Here is a 19705-nt window from a genome sequence, read left to right on the forward strand (position 1 = left end):
TGTCAAATGACATTTTAAAATACTCAGTTTTTCAGACCAACAGCAGTTCTGCTGTTTATTCACTGTACACCAGTAGTTTTCTTCTTCAGGTACCAGTATTACTTGTTTCATCTGTTCCTTTCTATCAGGCTTGCTGATTGAACACCTTACAACTGAGAAATATGAATGCATGGTTTGCTGTGAGGTGATCCGTGTAATGGTACCCATCTGGAGCTGTCAAAGCTGTTATCATGTATTCCACTTGAATTGCATTAAAAAATGGGCAAGATCACCAGCTTCGCAGGCTGAAGGTTAGTTTGTTGTACTTTAATTTTCACGTGCAGTATTTGAAATTCTACTCTGGCTTCCTTCGAAATATTTGTGTACACAAATTATATCAATTAATTTTGAGATTTTATAGCACATGTTATGGATGTGCTGAAAGGTGCACAGGAAATCTAATGTTGGGTTCTGCTGTAAATGTCTTATTTCCATTGTAAGTTGTTGATGATAAAATGCTGTTGATATTTGCTCAATTTGTCTTTTTACGTTGGTTATCAGTCATTATTTTTTTAAATAAATTCTTGTGTATTTATTTACTTTTCTGTAAACGCCTGCAGGAAAATGAATCTGGAAAATGAAAATGGTAATATATAGATACTGCGATTTTTTTTTAAAAAAATCACTGACTTTAACTTCGAAGCTGAAGGGCAGGACCTCCAGGGTAACAATCTCAGGATTGCTACCTGTGCCACGTGCGAGTGAGGCAAGGAACAGAAGGATTATACAGATTAATACATGGCTGAGAGGATGGTCCAGGAGGGAGGGCTTCAGGTTTTTAGATAATTGGGCTTTGTTCCAGGGAAGGTGGGATCTGTTCCGACGGGACGATTTACACCTGAACTGGAGCGGTACTAACATTCTTGCAGGAAAGTTTGCTAGTGCTTCTCGGGGGGGGGGGGTTTAAACTAAATTTGCAGGGGGCAGGGATCCAGAATGCAAGAGAGGACAGCGAGATGAAGAATAAAGGACAGGTGGGGACGACATGGTTCCGGAATATTAAGTGTGTAGTAGAGAAAGGTGAGGCAGAACAAGTGATAAGGAGGACACATGTACAGAGGGATGGTCTGACGGAACATGGAGTTAAATGTGCTGAAAGAATAAGTAAATTTAGAAAGGACAACAAAATTCAAGGGACGTATAGCCCGAAGGGAGTTCGAGGAGCTGGATTAAGCACAATAGGCAGCGATTTAAACAGAGAGAGGAGAAATGGGCTAAAAATTCTATATCTGAATGCACGGTGTCAGAAATAAGGTGGATGAGCTTGAAGCTCAGGTGCGAATGGGTAACTATGATGTTGTTGGGATAACAGAGACATGGCTGCAGGGAGATCAGACCTGGGAAATGAATGTACAAGGGTATACGTGCTATCGTAGGGACAGAAATGTGGGCAGAGGGGGTGGAGTGGCCCTGTTGGTGAGGAATGAGATTCAGTCCTTTGCAAGGGGGGACATAGGATCAGGAGAAGTAGAGTCTGTGGATAGAACTGAGGAACAGTAAGGGCAAAAAGACCCTAATGGGTGTTGTCTACAGGCCACCAAACAGTAGCATGGATATTGGGTGCAAGTTGAATAGGGAGTTAACATTGGCATGTGGCAAAGGTAATGTTGCAGTAGTTATGGGGGATTTCAACATGCAGGTGAACTGGGAGAATCAGGTTGGTGCTGGACCCCAGGATAGGGAGTTTGTAGAGTGCCTACGGGATGCATTCTTGGAACAGCTTGTACGAGAGCCGACCAGGGACAAGGCTATTCTGGATTTAGTGTTGTGTAATGAACAGGATTTGATAAGCGATCTTGAAGTAAAGGAGCCATTAGGAGGTAGTGACCATAATATGATAAGTTTTTATCTGCAATTTGAGAAGGATAAGGGCAGATCGGAGGTGTCAGTGTTGCAGTTGAACAAAGGAGACTATGGAGCCATGAGGGAGGAGCTGGCCAAAGTTAACTGGACGGATATCCTAGCGGAAAAGACAGTGGAACAGCAATGGCAGGTATTCTTGGGAATAATGCACAAGGTGCAAAATCAGTTCATCCCCCGGAGAAGGAAGGATTCAAAGGGGGGAAAGGGGCCACAGTGGTTGACAAAGGAAGTCAGAGATTGCATAGCATTTTTTTTTTAAAAAGAAGGAAGTATGACAGAGCTAAGGTGAGTGGGAGGACAGATGATTGGGAAATTTTTAAGGAACAACAGAACTTAACTAAAAAGGCAATACGGGGAGAAAAAATGAGGTTCGAATGCAAGCTAGCCAGGAATATAAAGGAGGATAGCAAAAGCTTTTTTTAGGTATGTGAAGAGAAAGAAGATAGTTAAGAACCATGTTGGGCCCTTGAAGAATGAATTGGGTGAAATTGTTATGGGAAACAGAGAAATGGCAGAAGAATTTAATAAGTACTTTAGATCTGTCTTCACTAGGGAAGACACAAGCAATCTCCCAGATGTATGGATGGGCCAAGGACGTAGGGTAACAGAGGAAATGAAACAGATTGACATTAGGAAGGAAACGGTGATGAGTAGACTGATGGGACTGAAGGCTGACAAATCCCCAGGTCCAGATGGTCTGCATCCTAGGGTTCTAAAGGAGGTGGCCCTGGAAATTGCGGATGCATTGATAATCATTTTCCAATGTTCCTTAGATTCAGGATCAGTTCCTGAGGATTGGAGAATGGCTAATGTTATCCCACTTTTTAAGAAAGGAGGGAGGGAGAAAACAGAGAACTATCGACCGGTCAGCCTGACATCAGTGGTGGGGAAGATGCTAGAGTCCATTATTAAGGATGAAATAGTGGCATATCTAGATAGCAGTGATAGGATTGGGCCGAGCCAGCATGGATTTACCAAGGGCAAATCATGCTTGACTAATCTATTGGAGTTTTTCGAGGATGTAACCAGGAAGTTGAACAAGGGAGATCCAGTGGATGTAGTGTACCTCGATTTTCAGAAGGCATTTGATAAGGTTCCACATAAGAGATTGGTGGGTAAAATCAGAGCTCATGGCATTGGGGGGGGAAGATATTGACCTGGATAGAAAACTAGTTGGCAGATAGAAAGCAAAGGGTAACGGTGAATGGGTGTTTCTCGGAATGGCAGGTGGTAAATAGTGTGGTTCCACAGGACTCGGTATTGGGACCACAGCTGTTTATGATTTACATCAACAATTTAGATGAAGGCATTGAGAATAACATCAGCAAGTTTGCTGATGATACTAAGCTGGATGGCAGTGTGACATGTGATGAGGAGGTTAGGAGAATTCAGGGTGACTTGGATAGGCTGGGTGAGTGGGCAGATACTTGGCAGATGATGTTTAATGTGAATAAGTGTGAGGTTATCCACTTTGGGAGTAAGAACAGGAAGGCAGATTATTATCTGAACGGTGTAGAATTAGGTAAGGGAGAAATACAAAGAGATCTAGGAGTCCTTGTTCATCAGTCACTGAAGGTGAATGAGCAAGTGTAGCAAGCAGTGAAGAAGGCTAATGGAATGTTGGCCTTTATTACAAAGAGAATTGAGTACAAGAGCAAGGAAATCCTTTTGCATTTGTACAGAGCCCTGGTGAGAACACACCTGGAGTATTGTGTCCAGTTTTGGTCTCCAGGGTTAAGGAAGGACATCCTGGCTGTAGAGGAAGTGCAGTGTAGATTCACGAGGTTAATTCCTGGGATGGCCGGACTGTCTTACGCAGAGAGGTTAGAGAGACTGGGCTTGTACACGCTGGAATTAAGGAGATTGAGAGGCGATCTGATTGCAACATATAAGATTATTAAGGGATTGGACAAGATAGAGGCAGGAAATATGTTCCAGATGCTGGGAGAGCCCAGTACCAGAGGGCATGGTTTGAGAATAAGGGGTAGGTCATTTAGGACCGAGTTAAGGAAAAACTTCTTCTCCCAGAGAGTTGTGGGTGTCTGGAATGCACTGCCTCGGAAGGCAGTGGAGGCCAATTCTCTGGATGCTTTCAAGAAGGAGCTAGATAGGTATCTTATGGATAGGGGAATCAAGGGATATGGGGACAAGGCAGGAACAAGGTATTAATAGTAGATGATCAGCCATGATCTCAGAACGGCGGTGCAGGCTCGAAATGCTGAATGGTCTACTTCTGCACCTATTGTCTATTGAATTCAGATCTGCCTTGAACAATCCTGGGGTATCTTAAATTTAATCATGTACTTTTGAGCAACAGACAATGTTCTAACGGAACTGAGCTGGTCATGTACCTTTGAAGACTGGTTATTGTTATGGGAAGCTCAGCAGCAAATTTGATCACACTTAATTCCTTAAACAGCAGTGTGATAATAGGCCAGTTGTCCTAACTGTGGCCAGCAGTTCCAAAAGGTAACGTCCAAGGATGGACGGTATATCAGAAAGATAGGTTAGTTGGCAGAGGGGGTGGTGTGGCTCTGTGTATAAGAAAGTATATTAAAGCATTGGGAAGAGATGACATAGGATTCGAAGGTGTGGAGTCTCTATGGGTTAAGTTAAGAAATGGCAAGAGTAAAAGGACCCTAATGGCAGTTGTATACAGGTCTCCAAACAGCAGCCAGGATGTGGATTACAAATTACAGCAGGAGGTAGAAAGGGCAGTCAGAAAGGCAATGTCATGATAATCGTTGGGGATTTTAACATGAAAGTGAATTGGGAAAACCAGGTCAGTACCAGACCTGCAGAAAGAATTTGTAGGAATTAACCTATTCTTGCAGACTTTGACTACAGTGTCTTTATTATTTATCTTTCACCTGGTGTGCACTCTCTAGCTATGCTGTGAATGGTGGTGAATAAACTGCAGTGTCAGGCTGGATAACGTGTCCTGGATGGTGGTGAGCTTCTAAATATGACTGGTCTCATGAACTTTCTGGTCAATGGTAATCTCAGAAAGACATCACAAACATAGTAGTGAAAAGTTGATCTATTTTATTTTGGAAATGGTTCATTTATGCCCGACAATCAAATAGATCAGTATTCTTCACCATTTTTAAACTTCTCCTGCCCGTCATAAATTATGGGAGAAAAATAACATTTGGCGTATTAGCTCCATGCTCTACGTACTACAATTCAGTGTTTAAAAATTTGAAATGCCTTTGTGGATCAATAGCCATTTCATTTCCTTGATTTTATTTTACGAATGAAATAAACTTGGGTCCCAAACCCCTAATTGTACAGGGAAAATGGTGGTCAGGGGAGAGGCATGTAAGGTGATTTCTAGAAGCTTCCAAACTAAATACCATCATGGTCAATTCCAAGAATACAATTTCACAAAACACGCCATTTTCTGTTAGTTTGTATGCATTTTTGTCTCAGCTGTCAGTTGGACATTTCAGTACCTTGCCACTTAATGTTCAAAGTGATAACTCTGGGAAAGCAAACTCATCTAATCTAGCTTTTCACTTAGATAATGTATATTGTTCATGTCTTCATACAAATAATTCTGAATTTAAAATTTGTAATTACTGATGTGCTTGGTATTTGTTTTTTTAACTTGGCTAGATGCAAGTGATGGTTGGCGATGTCCTGCATGTCAGAATGTTTCAGTACGGGTCCCGAACACTTACACGTGTTTCTGTGGTATGTATAAAACTGTATGAAAATACCCAAGAGTGATTTGCTTATGAAAAATCTTGTACAAAGTCTGCAGTAAATGGTGTATTGAATGGTAATTTATGAAATGCAAAATATAGGACCATTTATGCACAGTTTCTAAGATGCAGTGGTACATTTATTCCATCCGTGACACCAGAGACGATGGTTTAATTATCATCTGATAGAGGACTATTTAGAGTCAGAGTAATGCCGCATAGAAACAGGCCCTTCAGCCCAACTGATCCATGCTGACCAAGATGCCCATCCAAACTAGTCCCATTTAACTGCATTCAGTCATCATCCTTCTTAACCTTTCCTGTCTATATACGTGTCTTCTAAAAGTTGTTATTGTACCTCCTTCAGCCACTTCCATAAGCATACCATCCTCTGGCTTTTTTAAAAAAAGTTGCCCCTTACGTTCCTATTAAATCTTTTTTCTTTCACCTTAAACCTATGCCCTCTAATCCTTGATTCCTCAGCTTTGAGGGAGAGAAGCTGGAGTGCATTCACTCTATCTGTACCCTTATTTGCTTCCTTAGATGGCAGTAAGTTACGCACTTGTGGGCTTTAGAGCAAGTAAAAATGAACAACTATAAGAACTTCCATGCTCATAAGATATTCTTATTTGGACCGTGGTGGAGACTATCCATGATGTAGTCTGGTTGGAAGATCTAACATTTTACCCTTGTAGCAACATCATGGTATGTGGCCTGGATGGAAACCTGGCAGCGATCAGTGTTCCCACTGGCTAGCCTTAACCTTTTAGGTAGATGTGATTGTTCCTTTTGGAAAGTGTTGCAGAAACATCCATAGGGATTTGTTGCCTGGATATCTTGTGGATTATGAACACAGTTTGCTCTTTAGAGATGAATAGTTCACTTAGCTGCAGATGCTCCACTTCTGACTTTACTATGTGGGGAAAATCATTGATGAAGCAGCTAAAGATTAAATCAATCCTGGGTCACTATCCTGTAGACTTCCTGCAGTAACATCCTGGGGCTAAGTTGATTCATACCTAACAACCACATCTTTGTGGTATATATGACTCCAAATATCTTTCAGTGTTTTTTGTGAGTGGTGTGCTATTTCATCAGCAAAGTAAAGTTGGTTGGTTGTTATAAGCAGGAAATTTTCTTGGCATGACCAGGCGTCACAAGACTTAATTACTCCAGGGGCAGTTGGAAAAAAAATTCCAGAGTGACCCAGTCTTAATTATTTAGTTCAATACCATCATCCCACCGTACCTTGGATAATGGTGGAGTTATTTAGATAATGTTGGTGGCATCTGTAATACTGGCAGATAGACAAATCAGTAAAAATGTCTATCATTTGTCTAATTTCTGGAATAGATCTACCTATTTTGTCAAATATTAGCCTGGGTTTGCAGAGCTGAATATACCTTTGTTGTGCTTAGATTTGTGCTGGATTTGTTTTCATTCTTATTCTTCATTGACATAACTGAGTGACTCTTACTGGACCATTTTAGCCAGCAGCTAAGGATTGACCTTATTGCTTTGAAATTGGGTTTGTATGTTGTCCAGACAATAGTGTAGGTGACACTTTCTAAGTAGCCCATAATGTTATAGACTTCAGTTAAATTTTTGTCAACCTTTTCTGTTTCAAGGAATATTTCCTTTTTTTCATCCAAGCTCAAACTACCCCAGCCTGGCTTTATGTTCTTGCAAACATCAAACTCATCCTCCAATATAGGAACTAAATGCAGAACTCCAACCACAGCTTTACTAGTATTTCATCCAGGCCTGAGACGATAATTTTGTATTCAGTGCCTCAACTAATATCAGCAAGTATTCTAAATACTCTTCTAATTAAATCTATTAATTGTGTGCAGTTTTGGTCACCGAATTACAGGAAGAATATTAATAAGGTTGAAAGAGTGCAGAGAAGGTTTACAAAGATGTTGCCGGGACTTGAGAAACTGAGTTACAGAGAAAGGTTGAATAGGTTAGGACTTTATTCCCTGGAGCGTAGAAGAATGAGGGGAGACTTGATAGAGGTATATAAAATTATGATGGGTATAGATAGAGTGAATGCAAGCAGGCTTTTTCCACTGAGGCTAGGGGAGAAACAAACCAGAGGACATGGGTTAAGGGAGAAGGGGGAAAAGTTTAAAGGGAACATTAGGGGGGGCTTCTTCACACAGAGTGGTGGGAGTGTGGGATGAGCTGCCAGATGAAGTGGTAAATGTGGGCTCACTTTTAACATTTAAGAAAAACTTGGACAGGTCCATGGATGAGAGGTGTATGGAGGGATATGGGCCAGGTGCAGATCTGTGGGACTAGGCAGAAAATGGTTTGGCACAGCCAAGGAGGGCCAAAAGGCCTGTTTCTCTGCTCTAATGTCGTATGGTTCTATGGTAATTGCTTACCTGCAATCTTCATTTGTGGTTCAAATTTTTATTGCAATTTAGTTAAATGTTAATTAGCTGAAGATAAGTTTCATTGTTGTCATTGTTACATTGCTCTAGTTATACAGATGGAGATACAAATCTATAAAGTTGTAAACAAAGTCAAAGTACAAATTTTCTGACAGGCAGAGTTTAATTTGGGGAAGTGTGAGATTAACCTCTTTGCCTCCAAAGTAAGCCAGATTTTTTTTAATGTAATACTCTAGGGGCTATGGAAATACAAAAGGATTTGGGTACTAGACTATATTCAGGGGTAATTGAAAAGAATATTACTAGGAGTAGAGAGTTTCAACGCAGGTAAAAAATCGGCTGGAGATGTATTTGAAACAAAGGAAGTTGATGGGCAACCCTAGTTGAGGTGTATAAATTAGAAACAGTTTAACGTCATTAAAAACTACTGCACATAAAAGTAATCAAAAACCTAATGGAATGTTTTTATAATCTCAAGAAAATCGGGCGGCACGGTAACGTAGTTGTTAGCACAATGCTTTACAGTATAGGCGACCCAGGTTCAATTCCCTCCACTGCCAGTAAGGAGTTCTCCCCATGACTATATGGGTTTCCTCCGGCTGCTTTGATTTCTTCTCGCGTTCCAAAGACATACTGGTTGGTATGTTAATTGGTCAATGTGAATTGTCCAATTATTAGGCTAGAGTTAAATCTGGGGTTGCTGGGTAACATGGCTCAAAAGGCCAGGAGTGCCAATTCCACATTGTATCTCAGTTAAAGATAAATAAAATTGGAATGTAGAAAGAGGGCAATATGGTCTAGTGATCTGCAGTAATACCATCAATGAATGAGATGGAAGTAGGATTAAAATATCCAACCATGATTTGTGATCTAATTGAATACAGAATCGGTTCATGGGGAAGAGTAGTCTGTTCTTGTTCCTGTGTTGAATTCCACTGCTGAATAAAGTATATGTAATTCAAAGCAGCAGACTGCTCTGAAAATCTTGACAATAGCAAGATTCTACCAATAAGGCCAAAAGAGAAATGGAACAAATGGATTAATTAAAATTACAACTGCAGAAGTGCAGGAAAATCCTGTGTATTCAAGTGTATGATATATTAGATTTAGTCATTTGGTACTATATATCTCCTATTAGATTTAGTCATTTGGTACTATATATCTCCTGTTCTTATATTCGTTTTCTGTCTCAGAATCCATCTTAAACCATCTGTTTTGGCCTGCAAGTATGCAGCATGTGTGGTAACATCCATTGAAAGACAAATCTTGCACTAGATCGCAAATTGGACACTAATTCATTTGCTCTAGCTTTACCGTTTTATCTCTGCTATACTTATTTATAAGATGCACTCCAAAATTTTGAGTTTATGGGTTCTTGTCAGCACCTTTCCAGAAGTCTAAGTAAACAGTGCGTTAATAGTTCAACTGTCTCCTTATAATGCATCCTCCTTTTAAATCCACAGAACACATGTTTAATTCTCTCAGTAAAAATTATGTGATAAATGGCATTCCGGGATCATAAACAAGTACTTGTGCAGCACACTATTTAGGTTGTCTCCAGTTGTTTTGCTGTGCTTTTTTTTTAAGAAGTCAAAGCTGGAGTGTAGGTGACGTTTTATTTGCGTTTTTGTACTCCTAAGGCAAGGTGAACAATCCAGAATGGAGCAGAAATGAAATACCTCACAGCTGTGGAGAGCTTTGTGGAAAGAAACGACCTGGAACTGATTGCCCTCACTCATGCAACATGTAAGCACAAAAATATGTAATAACTTGCATCCTCCTGGGTTTTTATTTTTCCTGTATTTAGCACCTGATACATTGCTGGTCTTTTTTTAATATTTCCTTTAGACAAGCTCTTATTTTGTTTCACATAAGAAATTCATGACTTTTAATTTTCAGTTCCATTTTTTTTACTGTACTGTGGTATGAATTAAACATTGGATACATTTTGTTTTAGTAGTTTACTAATAAACAGTTTGGGTGTATCCCTCCTACCCTCCATAAGTAGAAGGTATTTGAGAACGTAATAAAATACTGTGGAATTTGTTTATGTAAAAAAGCCATTGAGAAAGAATTTAAGAAATAAATTCGGCTAATCCATTTGTCAGATTGATTATAAGAAGGCTACCAGTTTATGTGGAAACTGCATTTTGTGTTTATTTTAAACTTTGTTTCCATATATCCTTTAAACCAGACATTCTCTTTGAACATAGAACATAGAAATCTACAGCATGTAACAGGCCCACAATGTTGTGCCGACCATGTAACCTACTCTAGAAACTGCCTAGGATTTCCCTAACACAGGGCCCTCTATTTTTCTAAGCTCCATGTACCTATCTAACAGGCTCTTAGAAGACCCTATTGTATCTGCTTCCACCACCTCCTCTGGCAGTGCATTCCACACACCCACCACTCTGTGTGAAAAAAGTTATCCCTGATATCCCCTTGGTACTTATTTCCAAGCACCTTAAAACTATGCCTCCTCATGTTAGCCGTTTCAGCCCTGGGGAAAAAGCCTCCGGCTATCCACATGATCAATGCCCCCTCATCATCTTATGCATCATTATCTAATCTTTGCTTAGGTTTGACAATTAAAAATTAAATTAATTTCACTCCCACTATTTTGTCAGTGCTGCTTCATTCATTCTGCAATGTTATATTACAAAAAGAAAGTAACACAAGCAGCTCTTAAGTTTTACAACCCAGTCCGGGCACCTTTACTCTTCCAAACCAGACTAGTCTCCCAAACAAGTGTGTAAACTATAGTGTATATAATTAGGCTTAAGTATTGGTAATATTCCCTGCATTTAATTGCTGAATAATCATTAACTTGAACTGGAGCAGTTCAAGTTTCAAATCATCAGATATAAATATTCAGGCATGATGATCAACAAGAACTGTCTCAGTTGAAAGAACTTAGTGAACAGAAAACTAATTAAATTTCTAAATACAAAAACCATGTTTAATAAAACTAAAAGAAAATGACATCTCAGAATTGAGGTTAATTGTGTATCGACTAACTTACTGTCTAGTCCCCCTCCCCCCCCGTCCTAACCTTATTGGCATGCATGTGTTGTGATTATGTTAAAATATACCTTCATCAAGAAAATTTAAACTTGGAGGAAAAAAATCCAACTCTATTGCAGAATAATTAATAATCATGCTATAAAGTCCACAGAGAGTGAATTACAATTGCCTTCCTCTGTTCTAATCATGTTAATTCATGTTGACAAAGCTGCCTATGTAGTTGATTATTATCATTTTGCTTATGAAAACTTAGAGGTGCTGGAGATGTAACCATTAAATTCCAAACCTTTTATGCACATGTCCCAAGATACTAATGGTGCAGCAGTCATTGCTCTGAGAATGCCTGAGATAGTTTAATTGGCATTCAATTATCTGTTTATCCTAGCAAGTTTACAGTGAGGAAACCACTTGAATGTGAAGACTAACTTTACCCAAGTAAACTATACACATGTAAGCAAGTTTAAATAAAAAAACAAAACTATTTCAACTTCTTATCTTCTCTTATCTTTTCCCCCATTTCTTTTCTTGACCATCCTCCTTGATTTATTTTAACCTTTGCTTTATTTCCAATGTACCCTGTTTCAACCAACTTGAAACTCTTGGCCTCTGACTGAAAATCATCTCTGAAGGCTAGATGAAGCTCAGAAATCTTAAAAAGTGACAGGTTTGTGTTATGTACATGTGTGTGTATTAATATAAATATTGCTAACAAGGTCCAATCTGATAAATTTATGACAAATCAGGAAGAACTTAATAAGTGTAATCCATATAGCTAGATTTTAAATTCCCTTGTCAAATTTGTAGCCAATCTGAGACTTTTCTGACCAGAACAAGGACTAGTTGGTATTTGTTTAAGTACAAATGTCATATCAGCCACTTTCCAACAAAGAAACCAATAGTTTGTTTTTCAAACACACATTTAAACAAAACGAGCAGTATTATTGTTAAAGTTGAATGAACTCCTGATGAAGGGTTTCGGCCCGAAACGTCATCACTACCTCCTCCCATAGATGCTGTCTGGCCTGCTGAGTTCTGCCAGCATTTTGTGTTTTTATTGAATGAAGTTTCTTGTCTTGCTATTGAAAGTAAAAGCCTCTGAAGCAGAATCTATCTTTTTAGTCTGTGCCATCCTGGACCATGCCCGTCGTGTCCTGCATTTGTGACAAAAGCATGTGAATGTGGGAAAACAAGGTAAGCAAATCTTTGAGCTATTTTTGTGTCGTTCACATCTTTTTCTGTTTGTCATCATTATCAAAACAGTATAGCATAATAAATTGAAAGGGCATGGTGAAGTTGGTGCTAGGACTTTGTTTGGACTTTGATATGGCTGTGATCATTTTATTCCCTTGCTCTTGCTTCATAAATTGCTGTTGAGGGTGGGGGAACTGTTTGGATAAAATGTATCCGTTTCTTCTTTTCTGATGACATGTTGAATTGATTTGAACATCAAATGTTCCAGATATCTTTCATTCTGGCACTTCTGATCCGTTTGCTAACCAAGTTGAATTTGTGTCCAAAGCAAAAATAAAAGCCAATGTGCAAACTGGAGTTATGGTCTTCTTGTCTCTGGCAGTTATTTTCCTTCATTTCACTATTTTGAATCCTAGGACCAAATATTCTCTCAATGCTGTACAATTCAAACAAAAACCTGATTATCCAACCACTGCCTACCCATCAATCCCTACCCAATCTCATCTGTATCCTTTGCATGATAGTGAAACAGATCTCTTAAGTGTGGTACCCAGATTTGAATACAGTTCTGTGAAGCCAATCTGTTTTATAAAATTTGGTATATGCAGCTTCAAATCATAGACAAACTTTGTAATATCTGTTATATCCAAGGAAAAAAATCATAGAATATCTTAAATCCCTCTGATCCTAATATTCCTTAGGAAAAATGTCCTTCATCTTCCCCCGATTAAAAATAGTTGTCATGTATTCTGCTGAACTATATCAGATGCCATTTCAGTGAATCTCCACTCAGTTCTGGGACATCTGTACAGTGAAGATGCTAACATCTGGATGCCCTTCATTGACTATAACTCTCAATTCAATACTATCAGTCCATCAAAAGTAAGTCCAAGGCCTAGACCTCACTACCCCCTTGTGCAACTGGACCCCAGTCAGTTTGGATTGGCAACATCTCCTCCATAAGCACAATACAAGGCTATGCACTTTGCCCCCTACTGTACTTGCCTTATATTTACGACTTCAAGGGTAAGTACAGCTCCAATGCCATATTCAAGTTTGCTGACAATATCACTGTTGTGGACCAAATTAAAGTGGTGACAAATCAGCATATAGGAGGGAAATTGAGAATGTGGCTGAATGGTGCCACAACAACAACCTCTCACTCAAAATCAGCAAAAACAAAGAGCTGATAATTGGCTACAAGAGGAGGAGACCAGAGGTCCATGAGCCAGTCCTCATCAGGGGATTAGAGGTGGAGAGGATTAACAACTTTAAATTCCTTGGCGTTATCATTTCAGAAGAAGTGTCCTGGATCCTGTAAATAACTGCTATTACAAAGAAGGAGTGGCAGTGCCTCTGCATTCTTGTGTGCAGATTCAGCATGTCATCTAAAGCTTCTATAGATGGCCTGATGGAGAATATATTGACTGGTTGCATCATGGCCTGTTATGGAAAAACCAAACTCTTGAATGGGGGAATAAAAACTACAAAAAAGTGTGGAATCATCCCAGTCCATCACAGGTAAAGCCCTTCCCACCACTGAGCACATTAAAAAAGAGCACTGTCCCAGGAAAGCAGAATCCATCATCAATGCTCTTAACACCCAGGTCATGCTCTCTTCTCACTGCTGCCATCAGGAAGGAAGTACATGCTCATCAGGACCTTCACCACCAGATTCAGGGGCAGTTATTCCCCTCAGTCATCAGGCGCTTAAACCAGAGGGGATAACTTCACTCATCTCAACACTGAACTAATTCCACAACCTATGCAGCAACACACACAAAATGCTGGAGGAACTCAACGGACCAGGCAACATCTGGGGAAAAAAAGTACATTCGATGTTCTGGGCCAAAACCCCAACTGTACTTTTTTCTATAGATGCTGCCTGGCCTGCTGACTTCCTCCAGCATTTTGTGTGTGTTGCTCAGATTTCCAGCATCTGCAGATTTTCTCTTGTTTGTGATTCCCCAACTTATGGACTCAGTTTTAAGGACTCTTTACATCTCATGCTCTCGGCGTTTAATGCTTATTTATTTTTTTTCCTCTTTGCTTTTGCACAGTTTGTTGTCTTTTACATATTGTCCTGTTTTGTGGTTTTTCAGTGATTCTATCATCTTTCTATTTACTGTGAATGCCTGCAAGAAATGAACTTCAGCGTAGTTTTTGTACTTTGGATAATAAATTTATTTTGAACTGAGAACCTTGCTTTCTTCAGCCATTGTTGCACCAGTGCTACCAGCTTCATTTAAAATCCAAATTTTGTGAGGTTTGTTTGTTTGGCACTTCATTAAATTCTGTTTGCAACTTCAACCACATTGTCTTCATCAGCCCTTCTTGGTATCCCATCAAAGAACCGAGTTAAGAACAAAAACTGTACTTGTTTATTTCAAATCCATGTTGTCTTTTAAACCTTTAGAAATACTGGTTAATTTTATACTTGATATTTGTCTCAGGAGATATTTGTCTCCGCACTTCTCCACTGCGGAGCCTGTTACTTTATCTTTTGTAAATGGGATGTAAAAGTTGCAGTCCTCTAGCTTTCAGTCACGATCTTCCTAATAAAGATTGTTGTGTTGTGCCAGAGCCTTCACAGACTTCATTGCTAAAGTACCTGCCTGGCCTTCATGCCAAGTTGGTATAGCTCAGAGGGTATTCACTACTGACTGATGCCTTTTCCAATAGCCATTGTTTATTGTGCTTAAGCATGTAAAGCAATGCTCAATAAAGCCATTTTTGGGAATTAAAGCTTATTCGGCATGTTGACTGTTACAGATTTAGATTTACTATATAGACACATCACCTGAAGGCAAAAAAATAATTCAAATTTGTCCAGTAATAAAGTTTTGTGCTTTCTATCTTTGAACCAAATTTTAAGAAGTTAAATATGTTTTCCCCAAATCAATCTTCTTAATTGGTATAGAAATTAACAATACTGATTAATATTTGGAAAATATTAACAAACTAGTAGAACTTAATTCTCCATTATTATCTTAGTACCTGGTATTGTGTTAGTGGTGTTTTGCTGATTTTGTTAAAGTAACATTGAAATGTTTAGTTAAAAAAAAGACAATTACCGTAGATTCCGGATTATAAGCCGCTACTTTTTTCCCACGCTTTGAACAGCTTTGAACACTGCGGCCTTTACTACGGTGCGGCTAATGCATGGTTTTTTTCATGCCGCCAAAAACATTTTGCCTCGTAACAGTAGACCAATAAAATTGATGAGTAGTTCACAGAGGTCCAATGAAATTGTACGATAAATCAAGCGCACTTTCACAATTAAATTATTGTAAATCAGTCATTTGTACTCACCCTCATCAACATGGAAAACACTCGAAGAAAAGCATTGTGCTGCCTTTATGGCAGTTATTTAGTTTATAATATTTTCGCTTAGTAATTCATTTGTTAGTATTTTCTAGTTAAAGTTAGAAGTGTTTTAAGTATATTTGTTTTCTGTACTACATCCCGGGATGCTATGACGTCACATCCGGTTTCGCCGCGTCTTGTGGGGAAAATACCGGTTTGCGATAAACGGAAAGGAGGGGGCGAGCGCATTAGACCCGCGCGAGAACGCTGCAAAGCATATGATGCAGCTTTTAAGTTAAAGGCGATCAATAACGTTTCCTGGTAGGCTGCAGTATATATTTTTTTACCAGTCGTTAGGAGATATTGGAATGTTGTTCGTGCACTGTTCAGTAAAAAAGTATACGCAACATAATTTGTGTTACCGATACGTATGTATATTTAAAAGTAGCCGTGTTACAGGCACGGTTCGAAAAAAAGCATTTGCAATATGTATTTGTTTATGTTACCATACGGATTTAATTAAAAGTTTAAAAAATCCTCACGTGTAATATCTTTCTGTGTAAATATCTCATATTACAACGTGGGACACCTGCGGCTTAAAATCCGGTGCGGCTTGTACAAGTACAAAATTGATTTTCTTTCTAAAATTAGAGCCTGCGGCTTTTAATCAGGTGCGCTCTGTAGTCCGGAATCTATGGTATTAATTCGTAATGTACTGATTCTCCCTTATGTCTATTTTGTTTTGGAAAATAAATTCTTGAATCTTGATGAGGATTTGTATTTTTCTTTTTCCAACAGTCAGTCAGTTCGTTGTGGTCAACCTGGAAATATTCAGTGCAAAAACATATGTGAAAATTTCCTGAATTGTGGAAAGCATACATGTGTCCAAGTATGCCATTCAGGAAAGTGCCAGCAATGTCCATTTATAGTTCAGCAAGGTAGGTAGTCCCAGTCCTTGTCGCTGCCATAATCACCAGTTGACTGCATAGTAGGTTTTCATAAGCTAACTTTAAAACTGTTGTTTAGGAATTCTCCATTGCAATAGGGAACTGGGTCAGAGTTCTGCATGCCAGCTATCTTCACAGATTTAGATTTAGTACACAAACATGTCACCTGCCAGCTCTCCCCCACTATCTCATCTGATCCTTTTTGGATGCATCACAGCTTGGCATGGCAGCTGCTCTGCCTGTGACCACAAGAAACTGCAGAGAGCTGTGGACGTAGCTCAGCACATCACAGTAATCAGCCTTGTACCTTGTCTTTCCTTTCTGCCTCGATAAAGCAGGCAGCATAATCAAATACCCCACCCATCCCGGACATTGTCTTCTTCCTCTCCCATCAGACAGAAAGCTGAAAAAGTATCAACGGGCTCCAGGACACCCTGATGTTTGGAGACTATTGAATGGTTCCCTAGCAAAATAAATGGACTCTTGACCTCACAATCTACCTTGTTATAATCTTGCACCTTATTATCTGCCTGCACTGCACTTTTGCTGTAGCTGTGGCACTTTATTTTGTGTTATGTCATTGATTTATCTTGTACTACCCTCATACACTTGTAATGAATTGATCTAGATGAATAGGATGTGTTACGTACCCCGTAACTGGGTCACTTACCAGCAAAGATAGAGAGGTCCGTTGAAGTTTGATGGTACTATTTTTAACAGTATTTATTGATAAAAATACACAAAAATAATATCAATGCAAACACACAGATAATATACATCGTCAATACTAAATCTAAAAGCGCGGGTATAATAATAATAAGAAATAGCTCTATCATTGTCTAGGGGATAATGTATTGTCCGATGGAAATATAAAAGTCACTTTAGTTCAGCCAAGCTGTAGGCTACAGCCTTTTTGGTTGGAGAGAAAGACGGAGGTTTAACATGCCCATTCCTTTTATGATGTCAATCCTTCGAGAGTCGTTGGGGGACTGATTTCCCCTTCGAGGTTAGCTAAAGCCGTGCTTCCGTGCAAGACCCACCAATTCCGCGGCAAATGGAAAAGGTCGCACGTGGGCTGGTTCCACTGGCTTTCGCTGTTACGCTGTTACAGGAGTTCTAGCATTTCTTCTGGTACGTCTGAAGGGGCTGTTCCTCAGACCCTCTTTTATCCTGACTCACAGGGTCTCAGATGTCAATCAGGGTGGGATGATGCAATCCCTCCACCAACCCCCCCCCCCCCCCGGTTCATTGCCTGGGGGCTTCGATGCATTGTACAGGATTCAATACACAAGTCCGTCCCCAAGAGACAATAGTTATCAATGGTTCCGCCTTTCGAAGGCCAGGACACATTCCAAACTCTTTGTGGATTCTGCATGTCTTTCTCTCATTTCCTGGGTCTCCTGACTCGAATCAATAGCGATCCTGCCACTCTCAAAAAGGAGGGGGCCACAGGCGTAACAGATGCAAGTTAAGCTTTTCACCTCTGACCTTTGTTTAATCACTTTCCTCCTTCACCGATGCAGGGTTTTGTCCTGAAACATCCTTCCCCTGCCCCACAGATGCTGCTTAATCTGCTGATTTCTTCCAGCAAGTATTTGCTCCCAATTCTAATCTCTTGTTAACACACACAAAAAATGGTGGAAGAGCTCAGCCAGCCAGGCTGCTTCTATGGAAAGGAATAAAAAGTCCTTTCAAGATCCCTTCATCAGGACTCTTGTTTCTCCTTAAAAATTCTTATTATTCTAAGTTGATTCTGATTAACAGAATACAATGAATTTTGAGAGATTTCTAGAAAGTTATAAATAATGTATTCTTTTTAATTTTATCTAACTCTCACAGATTAGAATATTAGAAATGTAACCCCACTCTAAGTGGAAGGGGAGGAAAAAAAATTGAAAACTATAGACTACTTAATCTAATGTCACTTGCTGAAATCTGTTATAAAAGAAGCGATTATAGAGCATTTAGAAAATTATTAGGTTAGGTCACATCATGATGGATTTGTGAAAGGGAAAATATGCATGACTGACAAACATTTTTTTCTATGTTGTTACTTGCAAAATAGGTTAGGGCAAAAACAGTGGATGAGGTGAGTTTAGACTTCGAGTTGTTGAGGGAGGGACAACAGCAAGGAGTATTCAAACCAAATTAGAAGGATTCCGTGTTATGTAAAAGTATAAATGGCTCACTTTCAGCTCCTGTTGCGGAAATTAGTGGGATTTGCCACTACCTGCCATTTCTTCACCCATTCTCCTGAACTAAGTCCTTGTGTAGCCTCTCTACTTCCACAAAAGTACCTGCCCCTCCACCTATCTTCAGATCGTCTGTAAACTTTGCAGCAAAGCCATCAATTATCATCCAAATCATTGACATATAACATAAAATGAATTGGTCCCAACACATACCCCTGTGGAATACAATTAGTCACTGGCAGCCAACCAAAAAAAGGCTCTCTTTATTTCCACTCTTTGCTTCCTGCCAATCCGCCACTGCCTTATCCACACTAGAATCTCCTGTAATACCATGGGCTTGTAGCTTGCTTAGCAGCCTCATGTGTGGCACTTTGTCAAAGGCCTTCTGAAAATCCAAGTACACAACATCAACCAATTCTCCTTTGTCTATCTGCTTGTTATTTCTTCAAAGAATTCCAACTGATTTGTCAAGCAAGATTTTCCCTTGAGGAAACCATGCTGACAACAACCTGTTTTATCATGTGCCTCCATGTACCTTGAGACCTCATCCTTAATAATTGACACCAACATCTACCCAGCCACTGAGGTCACACTAACTGACCTATAGTTTCTGTTCTTCTGCCTCTCTCCCTTCTTGAAGAATGGGATGGCATTTGCAATTTTCCAGACTTCTGGAACCATTTCAGAATCTAGGTGATTTTTGAAAGATCATTACTAATGCTTCCACATTCTCTTCAGCCACCTTTCAGAACTCTGGGGTGTTCTGAAATCCAGCAGAACACTGGAATCCCTCCTGGATTCCAGCACTAACCTGATTTTCCATTCTACCTGCATATTGAAACCCCCCAGACTGTTGTAACATTGCCCTTTTGGCATGCATTTTCTATCTCGTGTTGTTATTTGTAGCCCATGTCCTTACTACTGTTTGGGAGTCTGTATACAACTCCCATCAGTGTCTTTTTACCCTTACAGTTCCATAACTCTATCCAAAATTATTCAACATCTTCTGACCCTATGCCACCTTTTTCTAATGA

At 39.6% G+C, this 19705-nt stretch overlaps 1 protein-coding gene across 1 annotated transcript in view; it reads left to right on the forward strand.

The window, feature by feature from the left end:
* The window catches only part of nfx1 (nuclear transcription factor, X-box binding 1), a 75546-nt gene that overhangs the window by 8314 nt on the left and 47527 nt on the right, over positions 1-19705 (forward strand). Inside the window, exons 3-7 of the mRNA XM_073054238.1 lie at positions 129-290; positions 5521-5598; positions 9649-9754; positions 12155-12226; positions 16331-16470. Of these exons, the coding sequence (XP_072910339.1) occupies positions 129-290; positions 5521-5598; positions 9649-9754; positions 12155-12226; positions 16331-16470 (558 nt within the window). The remainder of the gene's footprint in view (positions 1-128; positions 291-5520; positions 5599-9648; positions 9755-12154; positions 12227-16330; positions 16471-19705) is intronic.

This window comes from Hemitrygon akajei, chromosome 8, assembly GCF_048418815.1.
Source record: "Hemitrygon akajei chromosome 8, sHemAka1.3, whole genome shotgun sequence".
Lineage (NCBI taxonomy): Eukaryota > Metazoa > Chordata > Chondrichthyes > Myliobatiformes > Dasyatidae > Hemitrygon > Hemitrygon akajei.